This window comes from Hemicordylus capensis, chromosome 1, assembly GCF_027244095.1.
Source record: "Hemicordylus capensis ecotype Gifberg chromosome 1, rHemCap1.1.pri, whole genome shotgun sequence".
NCBI classification, from domain to species: Eukaryota; Metazoa; Chordata; class Lepidosauria; order Squamata; family Cordylidae; genus Hemicordylus; species Hemicordylus capensis.
In genome coordinates, this window is record NC_069657.1 from 159,480,843 (window position 1) to 159,497,397 (window position 16,555).

Consider the following 16,555-nt stretch of genomic DNA (forward strand, 5'->3'; position numbering starts at 1 on the left):
CATGTCTCCTCCCCACTACTGTAGTGATCAGCAACATGTATTGCTTGCAAATGGAGATGTTTAGGATGTCAGGGTTTTAACAGTGTTGAGTTTGCATGCTGTCAAATTTTGTCAAGTTTCCGCATTTTGGGATTTGAATACATGTAGTACATCAATAGGCAAGCAGTCTTTTGCCTAGAAGGGCTAGTTTTAAAAAAAGATGAAACAAATTTTGAAGGACTATACATATCTAATGATGTATAGGAGATCCTCGTTATCTGTGGTTCACAGTTTCATGTATCCACGGATGGGTCTTACAGAACCAGGTTCTTTATTCACAGCATGAAATATAGGTGTCATTCATCTATCCTTGGATTCTGAATGGATGGAAGTGACTTCCGATGTAATTTCCAGTCATTTTGAAGAACAGAGACAATATGTTGCTCTTTACAAATAAAGATTTTTAATGAAAAATAAATTGATTTGGGGGGCATTTCTAGAGAACAAGGTACAATGCTTTTCTACCCTTATTTCTGCCCCTTTCGCTTTTTTTTTTTTTAGTGTTTATTTTTTAAAAGCTAAAGGAACCTAACCCCCAATCCCCATTGACTCAAGGTTTTGTTATTTATGGTTTCCATATTCGTGCCTATAGATGAGAATAGAACCCTCCACAAATAACGAGGGCCACTTGTACAATATAGCTTTGACTTATTGGAAACAGGGAGGTGGAGGAGAAATAGGAACCATATTATTATGAATTCAACTTCCAGCTCTTTGTTTCTGACACTTTTTCATCATTCCGCATGGAGTGGGGGGAGACAGTAAGGCTTTGCCTGCATATTTCCTCTGGCTAATCAGAGAACTTCATTTCTCATCAGAACTACTCCTTCCACCAAAAAAAAGAATATAGAAAATTACATACTGGACCGAAACCATTGTTATTGGGGAAAGCAAATTGCAAGGGACTGCATGAATGGCAATGACAGAATAATCATTTACCCTTCATTCCACTACTCATATACAGCTGCTTAAATATGGACGCCTTTCATTCTTACAAGCAAGTCAGTGCTCTGAAGGCATTCATTCTTCATTGCTCTGACTGCATGGGAATTGCTGCCATCACAATCTCATACATTTGTTCTAATTTCCTTCAGGCAAAAGAACAAACCTTATCACTGTCATTTTCTATTTGACCAGCTTGGATATCAGTTCTTTCCATCCAGCTCACTATCAGGTATGTTGGCTAAGAATGGTACTCGGCAGTACAAAATGTAGCTTGGTGCTTATTAAGAACTTCTCCAGGAACCACAACTTTACCCCAACTAGGACGTCATATTTCAATCCATCCATCGTCTTTATTATGGTCCAAGATCAGCAGAAAACATTATATTTCTTTGTTACATTTATAACCCACATTTATTCTATGATGGAGCTCAAGCAAGGCAGAGTATGTGAAGATGGTCAACCATCCAGGCACTGACCAGACCCACTGCATTATGTGTTATCAGGCCATCCCACCTAGAGACTTTGGGAGTGGCCGGCATACAAATATGGTAAATAAACTTTGGTCCAGTTCATACGTGTTTGGGATATGCAGGTTATATATGCAAAGAGGCACAAGAATGGATCACAATATACATTTAAGTTGTGATGTGAAAGATGGCCCGTGTGAGAAGACCCCACTTATATTATCTATCTGCTCTCAAAAAAGAGGGTAGTGCCTGGAAAGGTTACTTTCCAGTCACTACCATTTCCAGAAATGGTGGGCCCATGCCCCACCAAACATATAACCTATATATCTAGGCCACATGAACTGGCCTTTAAATTCTTGCATCCAGTTTGTACTATATACTACAGTTGGTGCTGTCACTTGACATTTGATCATGAATACAAGACCCATGAACTGAAAGTGAACCATTACACAAAAAGAAAGGAGCTGCTACTGAAGGAAGTTCAAACATCTGAATTGTTTTAAGAACATGAAGCTCACAACATTGCTTATTCCCGAGACAAGGCAGGCAAATATATGGAAATAAGGATGTATGAAATAACTTGCCTGTGTATTTTATTTGCAAAATTCTGACTTTTAATGCGTAGGCAAGAGGCTATACAACTGGTTTCTTGAGCCGCAGAGCAGAGACTTTGATTTAAATTTATTTCAGATTCAGCAAGAAACACAAAATTATTCATTGGGTCCTTAGTGAATAATTAAAAGATATCACCGGTACAGGCACTCAGTAATAATGGAATAAGTAAATCAGAAAAGAGTAGCTATCTTGGAAGCATCTGCTTATTATTAAAAATTAAAAAAAAAGTAAATTAAAATGAAAGGAACCCAAAGGGCAGCCACATCCTTCACAAGAACAGCACATAAATACACTGTACCAATTTTGCTGTCTTTGAGTGCATAATACATTTTTCTAGCATTAATAATAATAATAATAATAATAATAATAAAGGCTGTTCCCGGTAAAGTTGCTTTTTGTAAATGGCTGATGGTGATTTCTGTGGCCCCTATGGTGTTGAGGTGCTCTTCAAGTTGTTTTGGAATTGCACCTAGGGCACCAATTACCACTGGGATTATTTTGGTCTTCTTCTGCCACAGCCTTTCAATTTCAGTTTGTAGATCTTTGTATTTTGTTATTTTTTCTATTTCTTTTTCTTCTGTTCTGCTATCACCTGGTATTGCTATGTCAATTATTTTAACTTGTTTTTCTTTCTTCTTGACTACAGCTATATCTGGTGTATTGTGTGGCAGATGTTTGTCTGTTTGTAGTCGGAAGTCCCATAATCTTTTTGCTACAACCTTTTCAATTTTATGGTCCCACCAATTTTTGGCTAGAGGTAGCTTGTATTTTATCACCAGCAGCCAATTACAAAAAGCAACTTTACTGGGAACAGCATATATTCTGTGACAATATCTATAATAACAACAACAGCAAAAATATTGATAATAAAATTCAGTCATCCCGGGTCCTTGGGAAAGTCTGGATAAAACAAACCAGTCAATAACACCTGTCTGACCGTGTAAACAAAAATAATAATCAACTTTATTTGTTAGCCTCAATTTGTTGAACAACAAATTGTTGAACAACAAATTGTTGAACAACAAATTGTTGAACAACAAATTGTTGAACAACAAATTGTTGAACAATTTGTTCAACAATTTGTTCAACAATTTGTTCAACAATTTGTTCAACAATTTGTTCAACAATTTGTTCAACAACAAACTGTTCTCTTTATTTCCAATAGATATACTTTAGTATTGTGCAACTGTGATTGTCCAGTTTTAAGTCACAGCGGAAAAGCCCTGCTCTGCAATAGTGTAGGCAGTGCTGAACTGTGAAAAATGTGAACCGCTGTATCAAAGATAAATAGTATCACGTTCTCTAGTCTAGTCAAGGCCTTTTTATTCCAGTATACTTTGTGGTGATTTGGCTATTTGGGTTTTTAAATACTGTTTGAAAAGTCTGACAACCTATGGTGTTCAATAGGTCTTGTCATGAATTAAATGGTGAGTAAATATTTAAAAATTTTCAGGAGAAGTGAGGAATGAAATTGTAAACACAATTAAGGCTCTTCTACCTGTGTCCATATTCTTCGTTCCCATCCTGAAAGGTATTTTCTTTTCAGCCAATAGCTCAGCAAGGTATGAAACATTCCAATGAAGTGCTGGCCAATCAAAAGTCATGTTACAGAAGACTGCAGGATTCTGCAGAGACATCACAATTTCTTTGGCTTGTTCTGGTGTAAATGGTTTGACACATTCATCTAGGGAAAAGTACAATAGACTTTGACAGATGATTAATCATATGAGAACAGTTATCTGTCATCTTTAGAGTAACCAAAAACATAAATTACTAAGCTCTTCTGATTAAGCTTGATTTTCCCCCCCTTATGCACTTCAAACATTTTGTTACATCAAATTTTTGTTGCACTCCTGAAAGGGTCATTTCTTATGCTAAATGAGAATTTAAAGCAGCACATTAACATCCAGAATACAAATACCTTGGTAAATATTTATGATTTCCTAATGTGCAACATAGCCTTAGTGGTTTAGAATTAGGCTGACATTAATCACAAGTCTCCTAATTGACGGATGTTAAAAGGATACTTTCTGTGAGGAACATACATTCTGGTTGCAGTGAGAAAAACACCTCCTCTCTATGCACATAGATGTTTCCTTCCAAAAAAAAGTACAGGATGTTGTGAGGTTGTGTCAGAATGTGCTGATGCAGACAAATATAGCTAATGAATTAAATATTCTTTGCAATTCAAAGAAGTAGACAGACAGATTTTAAAAATTATCTTTACTTACAGATTTTTTTCAAAAGACAAGAAGTGTGCCACCTGAAGGACTATGCTAATCTCAGATTTCAATTTAGCCCTGAGAGTTAATATGCCTCACTGAAACTGTTAACCTGAAATGTTGTCAGCCTTGGATAAATTCTGCAGGTTTAGAACAACTGCCCTAAAGGGACATATTAAGAGGAAAGAGCTTTTTAAAACAAATGTAATAATTCCACAGAGTAAAGGTTGTAGACTGTATCTACAGATCATTTTAAAAAACCACCACATTGATTAATTATCCTAAAAGGTATCTAATTTTTTAAAAAGATAAGGAAATTTGTTTTGTTCCTTCACTTGATTTTAAAAAACAAGATAGTTATTGATTCCAATCACAGGCTGCTCTGACGAATGGACCAGGGACTAAAAGGAAGTGTAAAGTAGTCTCCTATGAATCTCTATGTTTCAATAAGAAACATTTATTTAAAATATGTTTATCATACCCATTCATCTTAAACAAATTTATACAATTTTTAAAATTGTGGCTGACATCCAAACTAACAGCAGGTGTATGGATCGTGTGTGTGCAGTGGGGGAAGGCACGATCTTCATCATTCCCTGCTTCCCTCTGCTGAAAATACATCCCTAAGGGTTGTAGGTCCCACAGGGATATATTTTAGGGAGGCACGGAGAGCTGTGGAGAAATGTGGAGAAATGTGAAGCAACCCCTTCCCAAAGGTGTGTGCAAAATGATCTTTCATGCACATGTAGTTTGTATGTAGTCAGTAACAATAATAATAAATTAAAACAAAACAGAATTTCAGAAGGAAGATCAAGAGAAATTTTAAACTATCAGAGTGCTCAAACCACTTTAAAATATTAAACAATACACAAACAGAACAGTCTCCATGGAGCACCTAAACGTTATCAGATTTGGAGACTGGCAAAGAGAAAGGACAAGCCAGATCCACAGCTGAAGTGCCACTAGTGAAATGATATTTCTGGCAGCCATCCATCCTACTCTATAAGATGGGGCACCCAGAGACAGGCCTCCACAGAAACCTCAACCACCAGGCAGGTTTATATGGGAGTCGATGGTCCTTCAGATTCCCTGGCCCTAGACCAATTAAGAATTCAAAGGGTAACACCAGCACTCTGAAGCCCTGTCCAGGCATTCTTTGAACACCTGCTGACACTAGGACAAGCGGGTTGGAAGTCCCACCCTAGCCTGTCACTCAGCTTCCTGTTGAGAGATTCCCTAATGCCAGGCATTGGTGAACTCCAAGTGAACTGGTTAATTCCTGGGAAACAGGCAAGATTGCCTGTCCTGTGTTACAACTGTGAATTGCCTTGGGGAAATAGGAACAATCCTGCCTTCCATGCAGCTTGCTATGTGTGCTACAGTTGTTAGCATTGATATCTTGTTTCTCACACACACACACACACACACACACACACACACACACACACACACACACGCAATCACTTTGGAATGATTTTAGAAATGCACATAAAGTATATTTACACACATACACAAGTTTTTTTAGATTGGTATTTCTCACATATAGGATTAGTGTTTTTCTTCCTTGACATTTTAAAAAACTTTCTAATACCTCTTTGGGGCAAAGAGCGGGGATGTGCACGGAACCGGCTGGGGATAACTTTAAGGGCGGGGAGGATGCACTTACCCACCCACCCGCAGCCACGTCTCCCCGACCGGCGCTCAATTTCCTAAACATCTATTGGGGCAGCAGCGTACCTCCCTGCTGCTGCGTTGCCCCCTTTACAGGATGTAACTGGAAGTACTCGACACGCCTGCGTGCATTGGGCTCACACGTGGGCACATCAGGTGCATGCAGGCGTGTCGAGTACTTATGGTTACATCTGGTAAAGGGGGCAACGGGGCAGCAGGGAGGTACACTGCCATCCTGATGGACTTTTAGGAAATCGAGCACCGGCGGGGGAAACACAGTGGGGGGGTGAGTGCATCCTCCCCCACCCTTAAAGGCATACACCCCCCACTGTCGAACCTTTGAGCTGGCCAGTGTTCAAACCTGTTTGGCGGCCCGTAAAAGGGCCTCTGAACAGGTTCGTGCACATACCTAGCAGAGAGTTCAAGCTCAAGTTTTGTTCACACAGCAGAGACAAATCTGCAAAGCTCAGAAATTCAGACTGTCTCGAGAACAATTCATTAATGATAACAGACTGCAGCACGTAGGAGAGGGCTCCTCAATCTCAATCTCCTGAAACCCAGCTCTGACAAACAATTGTCATGAGTGAGCAAGTTTTCTGACACAAGTTAATGGACACTTTTTAGATGTATGATGGATATTGCCATTTTGAAAGAACTTTATGTCCAGGTCTAAGGAAAAATGACTATAAGGACATAGCTTTTTGGACATGGCTTCAGCGAACCTTGGCTTGTCTCAAGAGCTTGCTGCCCAGTTGCGTAGCAAAAAGGTAGAAGCTCCCCGTGATAGACAAGAGACTGTTCGCACCTTCTGCCACAGGGCGAGAAAGCCTCCCCGGGCAGGTTTGTTCCAGTCCATGAGCCTGCCAAGGAGCCTCACCAGCAGTGGGATGGTGGCAGAGGCTTGGGAGGTGGTAGCAGGAGCTCCTCCAGCCACCCCTGCATGTGCAGGGGTCTCCCTAGGACTTATGCGCATGTGCAGAGGCCCATACTGAGCCGCAGCCGGCTTGGACAATCAGGGCGGGTGGAGGAGCACCAGATGCCACCTCCCAAGTCTCCAATGCCACTGCAGTGGCCACCCTTACCATCCCCGCCACTGGCAGGGCTTCATTTTAAAGGTAAAGGAACTCTTTTCAGCTCCCCCCGCCACCACTTTAAGGTTAAACGGAAGCCTTTTAAAGCTAGGAGAACCCCTGTACTTTTAAAGGGGAATCCTACCCGGATTCCCCTTTACAAGTATATCCCCCAAGCTGGCTTGTGAGCCACTTCCACGAATTGGGGGGCGGTCCAGTTCGAACTTGGACTGGCACCCCCCCCCCTTTGGTGGCCAGGCCGGTTCGACCTCAGACCGCCAAACCCGGCCGGCTCCATGTTGAGCCTGGCTTGATGCGAGCTGGTTTGCACATCCCTAGCACTGACTGTGTGGTGCCCTGCACAAGATGAGAATATGTGCATGAGAAGGAAGGCAGTGGAGGGGATCTGAGAACTGCCAATGCACATGTAGAGAAAGAAGGAGAGATGGTGATGGAGCCCTACACCAGCAACCGTTTTGCAGGGTGGAGCAAGGCAGCATGTCAGTGGCTGAGTCCCAGCTTTCTGATCACAGAAACTCTTACACTTACATGGTTTGTCTCTTCAGATAAACGCTGTAAGAATGGACAACATGGGAGGTTGAGGCTTTTGAGCATGTTAATGTCCCCCTCTTTTTTAAATATTTGAAGAGGGCAAGAGGGTCTCCTGGTCAAATGAACTATTGATCTGGTGATGATACAGCAACCAGTCTTAGATGGAGTTACACTCCCTTGAAAGAACAGGTATCCACATTGCAAGTGCTTCTGGACCTAGTATTACAGCTGTCTGCTATGGCTTGGAGAGGGAGAGGCACTAGCTTCAGCTGGTTCACCAGCTGGGTCCACTTCTCTGTCAGTCAGATCTGGCCATCGTTATCCATATCCTCATTTCATCTGGATTGAGGAAACACATTCTACATGGGGCTGCCCTGGAAGAATTTTCAGAAATGTACAGATTGGAGTCACAAGAGTTTTGAATAGTACAGGACACAACAGGCCACATTACACCAGTCCTTAGCAAGCTGCACTGTTTACCTATGCGTTTGCACGTGCATTTCGAGGAGCTGGTTGTAGCCTTCAAAGTGCTGAATGGCTTGGGGGGGGGAAGCATTTGAAGGGCCATATCCTCCAAGATGGCTCTGCCCAGCCCAGCCCATAAATTTAACTTCCTGTGTGTGCTGTCATGAACTGAGGTCCATCTCATGGTCATATGGGGGAGGACCCTCTCTGTCGTGATCCCCTTGGTGTGAAATACCTAACCCAGAACATCCAGCTGGTTGTCTCCCTTCTTTCCCCCTTCATCTGTTAGAGACACATTTGTAGCTTTTAGTTAGAGATAGTAGCTTTTAATCTCGGGATTATTTCTCCGCCCCACCCCAGATCTTTTAAACTATCACTAGGGCTGATGCATGTTTTATTCTGCAAATTGTTTTTAATTGTTGTGATAAAGTTCCAAGGTAGCTTGCATCATCAACATTTAAAAAGGCACAATAAGATATAAATGTTTAAAATAAAGTATTCTAAGACTTTCATCTATTTATGAAGATAAATATTCTATCACAAAAGGGTTTTGTTTTTCAAAAATGGCAGCCTTTAACTTGGTTGTTTTATAAGTCAGTTTTTATTTTTATAATCCTCTTTCAAGAGTAGCAGACCACTTGACTGTGTGACATTTCTAAAACTGAGAAGACACGAACAAGACTTAGCCCTTGGCCCTATCCTCTGCTATGTTATATCTTCAAGATATATGGGGGTCTCACAGGAGCTATATTCCTTGCCATATGTTGTTTCTTTGCCTAGCAAACGGAAGTCTATGGGTTATCAAGCACCAGACTGAATACACAGAAAGCAAGATCAGATGGAGAAGTATGTCTAGCTGTGAGCAACGATCACAGCCACAGCTGCAAGTATGGGCAAGCTGGCTTTCAGGACTGATTAACTGGTTGCTATTGAGAACATCTTTGCAATAACCCTCAGCCAGCGATTAAGGGCAATGCTGGGTTTTCTTAATGCTATATGGTGCCGTCAAGATAGATAAGTTGTGAGGACTTTAAAAAAATTACAAAATACCAAGCCTCCACTCTAACCACATTAATTCGTAGCACTGTTTTATCTATTACATTTATCCCACTGTTTGGCACAAATTTATTTTAGTGTAATAAAGCACAGAGTTAGCCTTCCATGACCTGGCAGCTGTGCTGGCCTTATTTATCTTTCAGATTTCCCAATGTCCAGAAAAGCAGAATTATTCCTAGTTAAGCTACTCAGTGCACAGATGTTCTTTTGTCCATTTCAGAAAGTCAGTTCAGTTTTTATTGCCTAATATAGTTAGAGAAGAAATGTATATTTAACTATAAAAATGTATGTAAACAAATTTATTTAAAAGATCCTACAAGTGGTCCCTCTAATTTTTTCCATCTCTGTGCGGAATGAGTTTTGTTCTGGCAGTATCAAGGCAGTGTGTGCGCACCTGCATTCAGAATGGGGCATTCCTGGTTCAACCTGAGCGGGATCTAAATTGAACTGAGCGGACATCCAAAAACTTGTGAGCATGCACAAGTGCGCATGCCTTAGAGCAGGGGTTGGGAACCTTGGCCCAGAGGCGTAACTAGGGAAAATGGCGCCCGGGGCAAGCACTGAAATGGCGCCCCCCCCACTGCGCCCCCCATCGCCCCCCCCAACATACTACATTATACTTAGGTTTTTCCTCACAAGCGCCCGCCGCCGCCACCAAGCCAGGCCACTGACTGGCCACCAGGTGCCAGCAAAGCAATGGCGGGGGGGCGCAGGCAGCGCGGAAGGGACCGCTCGTGGGGAAGGGGGCACTGACGCGCTCCCTTGACTGCTGCAGCGCTGCTGCACTGAGCAGGAAACATTTGTATTAACAAAAATTTAAAAATTTTAAAAAAAATTGGTCATGGCGGCGCCCCCCATGTGACCAGAAAAGATGGCGCCCGGAGCACGTGCCCCCCCTGCCCCCCCTATAGTTATGCCTCTGCCTTGGCCCTCCAGCTGTTTTTGAACTACAACTCCCACCATCCCCAGCCACAATAATTGTGGCTGGGGATGATGGGAGTTGTAGTTCAACAACAGCTGGAGGGCCAAGGTTCTCCACCCTTGCCTTAGAGGGAACAGTAGATTCTACCCCTATGAGTTGCAAACAGAGGAAGGACAGACAGAAGTGCACACATGCTTATATACACCAGGAGCCAGGTTGGGGCAGCCATGTATATTTGCTCCATTTCAGAACACAGGAAGTACAAAGGTCCCACTGCCCCACCATGACATTACCATGATGTTTTGCACAGCAACAACCCAATGGAGAGATCCACTTTTTGGCTGCATTTTAAGACCCCAACTGACTCTACATTAAAAACTGGACCCAAGATTTCTACGAGAGAAAGGATGATGAATTATCTTTTAGAAAACAGCAGCAGTCCAAGAAGTGTCTCATATATTTTCTCCCTTCAGTCACAATCAATTTCCTCCCAGATGGAGAAGTGTCAAGTAAGTGGTAATCTTAAGGAATATCTCAATCTTGACAGACAGATACTCCTTTTCTTCCTCATCAGTCAGTCATTAGTAATTAATCAGTTTCAAAGCTAACTTCCTCCTGGGCGAAGTTAAGTATTTTCAAGTTTGTAGGTGTCAGTAAGCCCTGGCCCCCAGGCCTCATTCATAACAGCCAGGCCCAACATTCATAACAGCCAAGTCCATTATGCCATGTCAGCTCTTGTCTGCAACAAAGATTCCATGAATAGTGAAACAAGGTTTTTAAATGGAAAGAGGGAACTGCCAGATACTCTCAGCAATTGGAACCTGGGAGCTCGAAAGCTCCAGGAAGGGAAAGAGTGGGTGTGTAGGCTGGCGTGGAGAGCCCTAGCAACCAAGGTGACAATAATGGGAATAGCAGGTCATACAGCATGCTCAAGGCACTACAAACCAGCCAACGCACACATACCGCTGCATCATTATGCAGCCTCCCAATAAGAAAACATTGGATCTCTTTGCCCCTTCCTCAGCCCCTGATCAGTGATGAGTGCCAGGCAGTGCCTCATTTTCAGAAGTTGTGCATCTGTATTCTGCATGTCTTTTATTTTAAAAGTACTAATGATTTCATCTCAACACTCCCTTTGTGAAGTTATAGTCCTTGGAATCTTAGACAGTTGCTGAAATCTTTTTGTAAAAGCAAAGAAGTAATTCAATCGTTTAAAAGTTATCTTTTTCAATTTATTTTTCTCCCAAGTCTGGTGAATGAGCCAATTTTAAAGGGAAAACATAGTGGAAAAAATCAAGTAAATTGAGTGTGACTGCCATAAACATATACCTTTAGGGACTCTGTCTCAGTTAGTATTTTAAATGTCCTCCCCCCACCTCGTGTTGAATATTTAAAATTCAGCAGGGGGGGAGCAACATCTCTACTTTCCTCTGTCCATCCTTTTCACTAGCATGACTTTCTGTAGGAAGGCATGGGCAGTCACAGCATTTACAACAGAATGAAGGGTATTTGTACAGATTGGCTGCCATCTAGATTAACACTGCACTAATGGCACAGCGGGGAAATGACTGGACTAGCACGCCAGAAGTTGCCGGTTCAAATCCCCACTGGTATGTTTCCCAGACTATGGGAAATCCTACCACAAATTATGCAGTCGAGTTTCACGCATATGGTGAAATTGCAAGGGTCAGCACACCCGAAGTGCAATGGATGAGCCTCACCCTGGGAAAACCACCTTCATGATCATGGTGTCTCCCCAGACTATGGGACACGCCTATATCAGGCAGCAGTGATATAGGAAGATGTTGAAAGGCATCATCTCATACTGCGCAGGAGATGGCAATGGTAAACCCCTCCTGTATATAAACCCCCACTTCTCCTCCCAAAGACAACCACAGGGCTCTGTGGTCACCAGGAGTTGACACCGACTCAATGGCACACTTTACCTTTAGTGCAAACATGCTTCACTAGCTAATTCCATTAAATCAGGAGCTTGTGTTCTAGACTAGTGTTGCACTGGTGCACAAGGTATACTTGTGCAACCTATGCCACACCTCCCGCTGCACAACCCCTTCCTCAGTCCATACATATTGCAGCGAATGATTCAAAGCTATCTGGCCACTGTCATTGTTGTTGTACAAGCTAGCTCAACACTTGCACAAGCGGACCAAGAACACATGATATTGGACAACTGTGAGCATCTGCTCAATGATGTGACCTTCTTGCATGGATGCATCGCACTGACAGAGAGTGTGTTGTCAGCTGGTGTGTTTAATGTTAACAATCCCAGCCTCGGCTTCCAGGTAGTTAGGTTAAGATGCCACCATACTAGGAGCCACACAATAGGCTGCCGAGAAGAATCTGAAGGGCAATACATTGTCTAGCTACAGGAATATGAAAATAATTGTTAACATTCCCATGGACGATACATTATTTATATTTCTGCCTAATCATATTTTAGATTAATTTGTCTCTGAAAAATAGCCCAGGGCCACTTTGGATGTTGGGAATATTTAACAGGGCTGCAAGTACAATAAATATACTGGAGAGAGCAACTGGTTTTCCCCCCCTTAAAAAAAAGAAATGTAGCTTAATATATAGTATTTAAAGAAAAATACTTTGTACACGCAAACTCATCTTCTTGCACAAATTTCAATTTCCCTATGAGCACATACATTCCCCAATCCCCCACTGCTTTCTTTACTGCTTTCTATCCCCAAATTCTAGTTTCAAAAAATGTCATTGCCTCAAACCAATAATCTTGGGTTCACAAGCAGGGAATTCTTCCTTCTAGGAGGCATTGCTTGAAGGAAAATATTCACTGCTCCCAAGGACTGCAAATTGGTTTCTGCTCCCTACCCTTAGCAATGGTTCCAAGCCAACCAACTCAACACTTAAAGATATATAGTTGATCTGTCATGATATAAAGATGCTTTGGCAAACTGTAAGTCTGACAATTAAGGACATTGTGTATGGACTGCCTTGTAGCTCCAAAATAATGCTTAGACATTTCAACCATAGTGTGAAAAGAGAACACTAGTATTTAGTGAATAATTCAATAACTACAGCATAACTTCAGGTGGCTCAATATTGGATAACATGGACAGTCTAAAAAAATAAGTATAAAGGTTCCCACTCCAGTCAATTATTAGCCAACATCCAGATGAATGCTGAGTGCACTGAAAAATGTTTTATGTACACAGTGAGGGAGGAATGATTTTTGCCAATCTCCCCTTCCCTCTGCAGCCCATTGTGCCTCATGTCCTATTCAGCAGATTTCTTTTTGCACACACACACACACACACACACACACACACACACACGCACACGCACACGCACACGCACACACAGAGTTCCCAGTCAAAACATGGTCCTTACTTGAACAAGTAACATTTTAGCTAATCTGCCACTGAACAGCAAATGATTTGTCTGTGCTATTTTATCTTAATTAAATCACATAGACTGAAATACTGCCATGATGCTTTGTGAATCAGATCTCTCCATGGAGGACAAATAGTGGCTTTGAGAGGTGGGCTTTTTCTTTAGTTCAGACTTCTTCCCCAGGAAGATAAGTTTGTTTGTTATGAATGGAACAGGAATGGAAGGCCATATTTACTGTCACTTAAGGAAATGATTTCATGCTGCTAGGAAAATCAACAAAAAAACTGCTTTTCCCTTTTTCGTGTTTTCAATCAGACTGAATTGAAATGGTCTATTTGTGTTTGTCTTTGTCAGCAACAAAACTCCCATCTACAAGACTTGTATGTTTACAATTCTATTGTTGATGAACCGCCCATGACACTGTAAAATGTTCTTTTAAATGAGTTAATTGGCTGGTTAAACTTCTACTCAACTGACAACACTGTATATGATATCTGTCTTTCCCCTTTTGAGCAGTATCAAAAGATACAGTTTTAGAAAAACAAAAACCCACCACATTTTGTTTTTGTATAAATTATTGACTCAAGTCTGATATGAACTTTTCCAGACTCATTCAGCTTCACTAGTGCAACAAAAGAAACTTATTTGGTACAGATGTTTTGTACTATCTGAAGTGATTGTCAATTGCTACTATAGTTTCAAGTCAACCAACTTCTAACTTAGTTATGTTTACAAGTTGTCAGGAATCAGGACAGCTGGAGACTATTTGACTGCCTTACCATAATCAAGTCCAAATGATCACCAGGGTCACTTTATCAGTGGATTACTGATAATCCTTCGAGGATTAGGGTGCTGCTGCTGAATGCCAGGTCAGTTAACGCAAAAACATCTCTCATCCACGATCTGATTGTGGATGAGCGTGCTGACCTGGTATGTGTGACGGAGACCTGGTTGGATGCGCTGGGCGGGGTTGGTCTCTCTCAGCTTTGTCCTCCAGGTTTCCAGATCATGCAGCAGCCCTGCCTCGAGGGTCGGGGAGGAGGCGTTGCAGTCATCTTTCGAGAGACTCTCTCCGTTTCCAGGTGCCCGGTCAGGCAATCTCAGAATTTCGAGTGTTTGTCCTTGAGGGTGGGCCTCCGAGATAGGCTGGGGATTCTGTTGGTGTACCGACCAACCCGCTGCACTTCAGTCTCCCTACCTGAGCTGGCGGGGGTGCTCTTGGAGGTGGCCTTGGGTTCCCCCAGGCTTATTGTTTTGGGGAATTTCAATGTCCACGCTGAGGCCCCCCTAGTGGGTGCGGCTCAGGATTTCATGGCCTCCATGGCAACCATGGGCCTGTCTCAATTGGTATCGGGCCCTACCCACGTGGCGGGACACACTCTGGATCTGGTTTTTGCCGACCGGGAAATAAATGATCTGGAGGTGGGAGAATTTGAGACAACTCCCTTGTCATGGACAGATCATCACCTGGTGGGGTTTAGTTTGACTGCTCCGTCTGCCCTCTGCAGGGGTGGTGGGTCGATTAAGATGGTCCGCCCCCGGAGGCTTATGGATCCGCTCAGATTTCAGACGGCCCTCGGGGAGTTTCCAGTGTCCAGAGCTGGTGACCCTGTTGAGGCCTTGGTTGTTCTCTGGAATGGAGAGATGGCCCGGGCTGTTGACACGGTTGCTCCTAAACGCCCTCTCCGGCTTGGTGGAGCCCGTTCTGCTCCTTGGTTTTCCTCGGAGCTTAGGGCGATGAAGCAACTCGGGCGACAGCTGGAGCGACACTGGAGGAAGAGTCGTCACGAACCCGACCGAACACGGGCTAGAGCCCATTTTAGGGACTACGCCGTGGCGGTGGGGGCGGCGAAGAAATGCTTTTTCTCCGCCTCCATTGCGTCTGCTCAGTGTAGACAAACAGAGCTGTTTCGTGTGGTGAAAACCTTGCTCCACACATCCCCCCGGACAATGGGGGAGTCATCTACAGCTCTTTGTGATCAGTTTGCCTGTCGCTTTGCAGATAAAGTCGCTTGCATCCGTGCTGACCTGGACTCCAGAGTTTTGGCAGTTCCGGCAGACGTGCCTTTGGTACCATCTGGTCCCATTGTGTTGGATTCTTTTCGGTTGGTGCGGCCTGAGGATGTGGACAAGATCCTGGGCAGTGTGCGGGCGACTTCGTGCGCTCTTGACCCTTGCCCTTCATGGCTAATAAAAACTGCCAGGGAGGGGACAGGCAGATGGATGGAGGTGATCGTTAATGCTTCATTAAGGGAGGGCAGGATGCCATCGTGCCTCAAGGAGGCGGTGGTAAGACCTCTATTAAAAAAGCCCTCCCTTGATCCCTCCAACCTAGACAACTATAGACCTGTGTCTAACCTTCCCTTTTTGGGCAAGGTGATGGAGCGTGTGGTGGCGTCCCAGCTGCAGGGGGTCTTGGATGATACGGATTATCTGGACCCTTTTCAATCTGGCTTCCGCCCCGGTATGGGACTGAGACTGCCTTGGTCGCTCTAGTGGATGACCTACGCCGGGAACTAGACAGGGGGAGTGCGTCCCTGTTGGTTCTGCTGGACCTCTCGGCGGCGTTCGATACCATCGACCATGGTATCCTCCTGGGCCGCCTCTCGAGTATGGGAATCGGAGGCACTGCGTTGCAGTGGTTCCGGTCCTTTCTTGAGGGGAGGGTCCAGAAGGTGGTGCTGGGGGACTACTGCTCGGCCCCGTGGCCGTTGGCCTGTGGGGTCCCGCAGGGATCGGTCTTGTCCCCCATGCTGTTTAACATCTACATGAAGCCGCTGGGAGAGGTCATCTGGGGATTTGGACTGAGTTGTCAGCAATATGCGGATGACACTCAGCTCTCTCCTTGTCATCTGATCCTAGGGAGGCGGTGGATGTCCTGAATCGGGGGCTGGAGGCCGTGATGGGTTGGATGTGGGCTAACAAACTGAAATTGAATCCGGATAAGACAGAGGTACTGTTGGTCAGTAGGAGAGCCAATCGGGATGAGGAGATTTTACCGGTTCTGGATGGGGTAGCACTCCCCTTGAAGGAGCAAGTATGCAGCTTGGGGGTACTACTGGACCCGGCTCTGCTTTTGGAAGCTCAGGTGGAGGCGGTGGTCAGGGGTGCCTTTGCACGGCTTTGGCTGGTGCGCCAGCTGCGTCCCTT

General features: G+C 43.8%; 1 protein-coding gene and 1 non-coding gene across 7 annotated transcripts in view; both read right to left on the bottom strand.

Moving 5' to 3' along the window:
- HSPBAP1 (HSPB1 associated protein 1) overlaps positions 1–16,555 on the bottom strand; it is an 88,667-nt gene that overhangs the window by 50,591 nt on the left and 21,521 nt on the right. For 4 of the 6 annotated variants that reach the window (XM_053260182.1, XM_053260172.1, XM_053260201.1 and 1 more), the window contains one exon: positions 3,565–3,750. The exons of 1 other annotated variant lie outside the window; for it this stretch is intronic. In XM_053260182.1, the coding sequence (XP_053116157.1) occupies positions 3,565–3,750 (186 nt within the window). Of the gene's footprint in view, positions 1–3,564; positions 3,751–7,797; positions 7,956–16,555 lie in introns of all 6 variants that reach the window. One more of the 6 variants, XM_053260192.1, reaches the window with a different exon arrangement.
- Positions 11,634–11,789, bottom strand: LOC128341415 (U1 spliceosomal RNA). Its single transcript, XR_008314414.1, has one exon. It is a non-coding gene; the product is annotated as a U1 spliceosomal RNA (small nuclear RNA).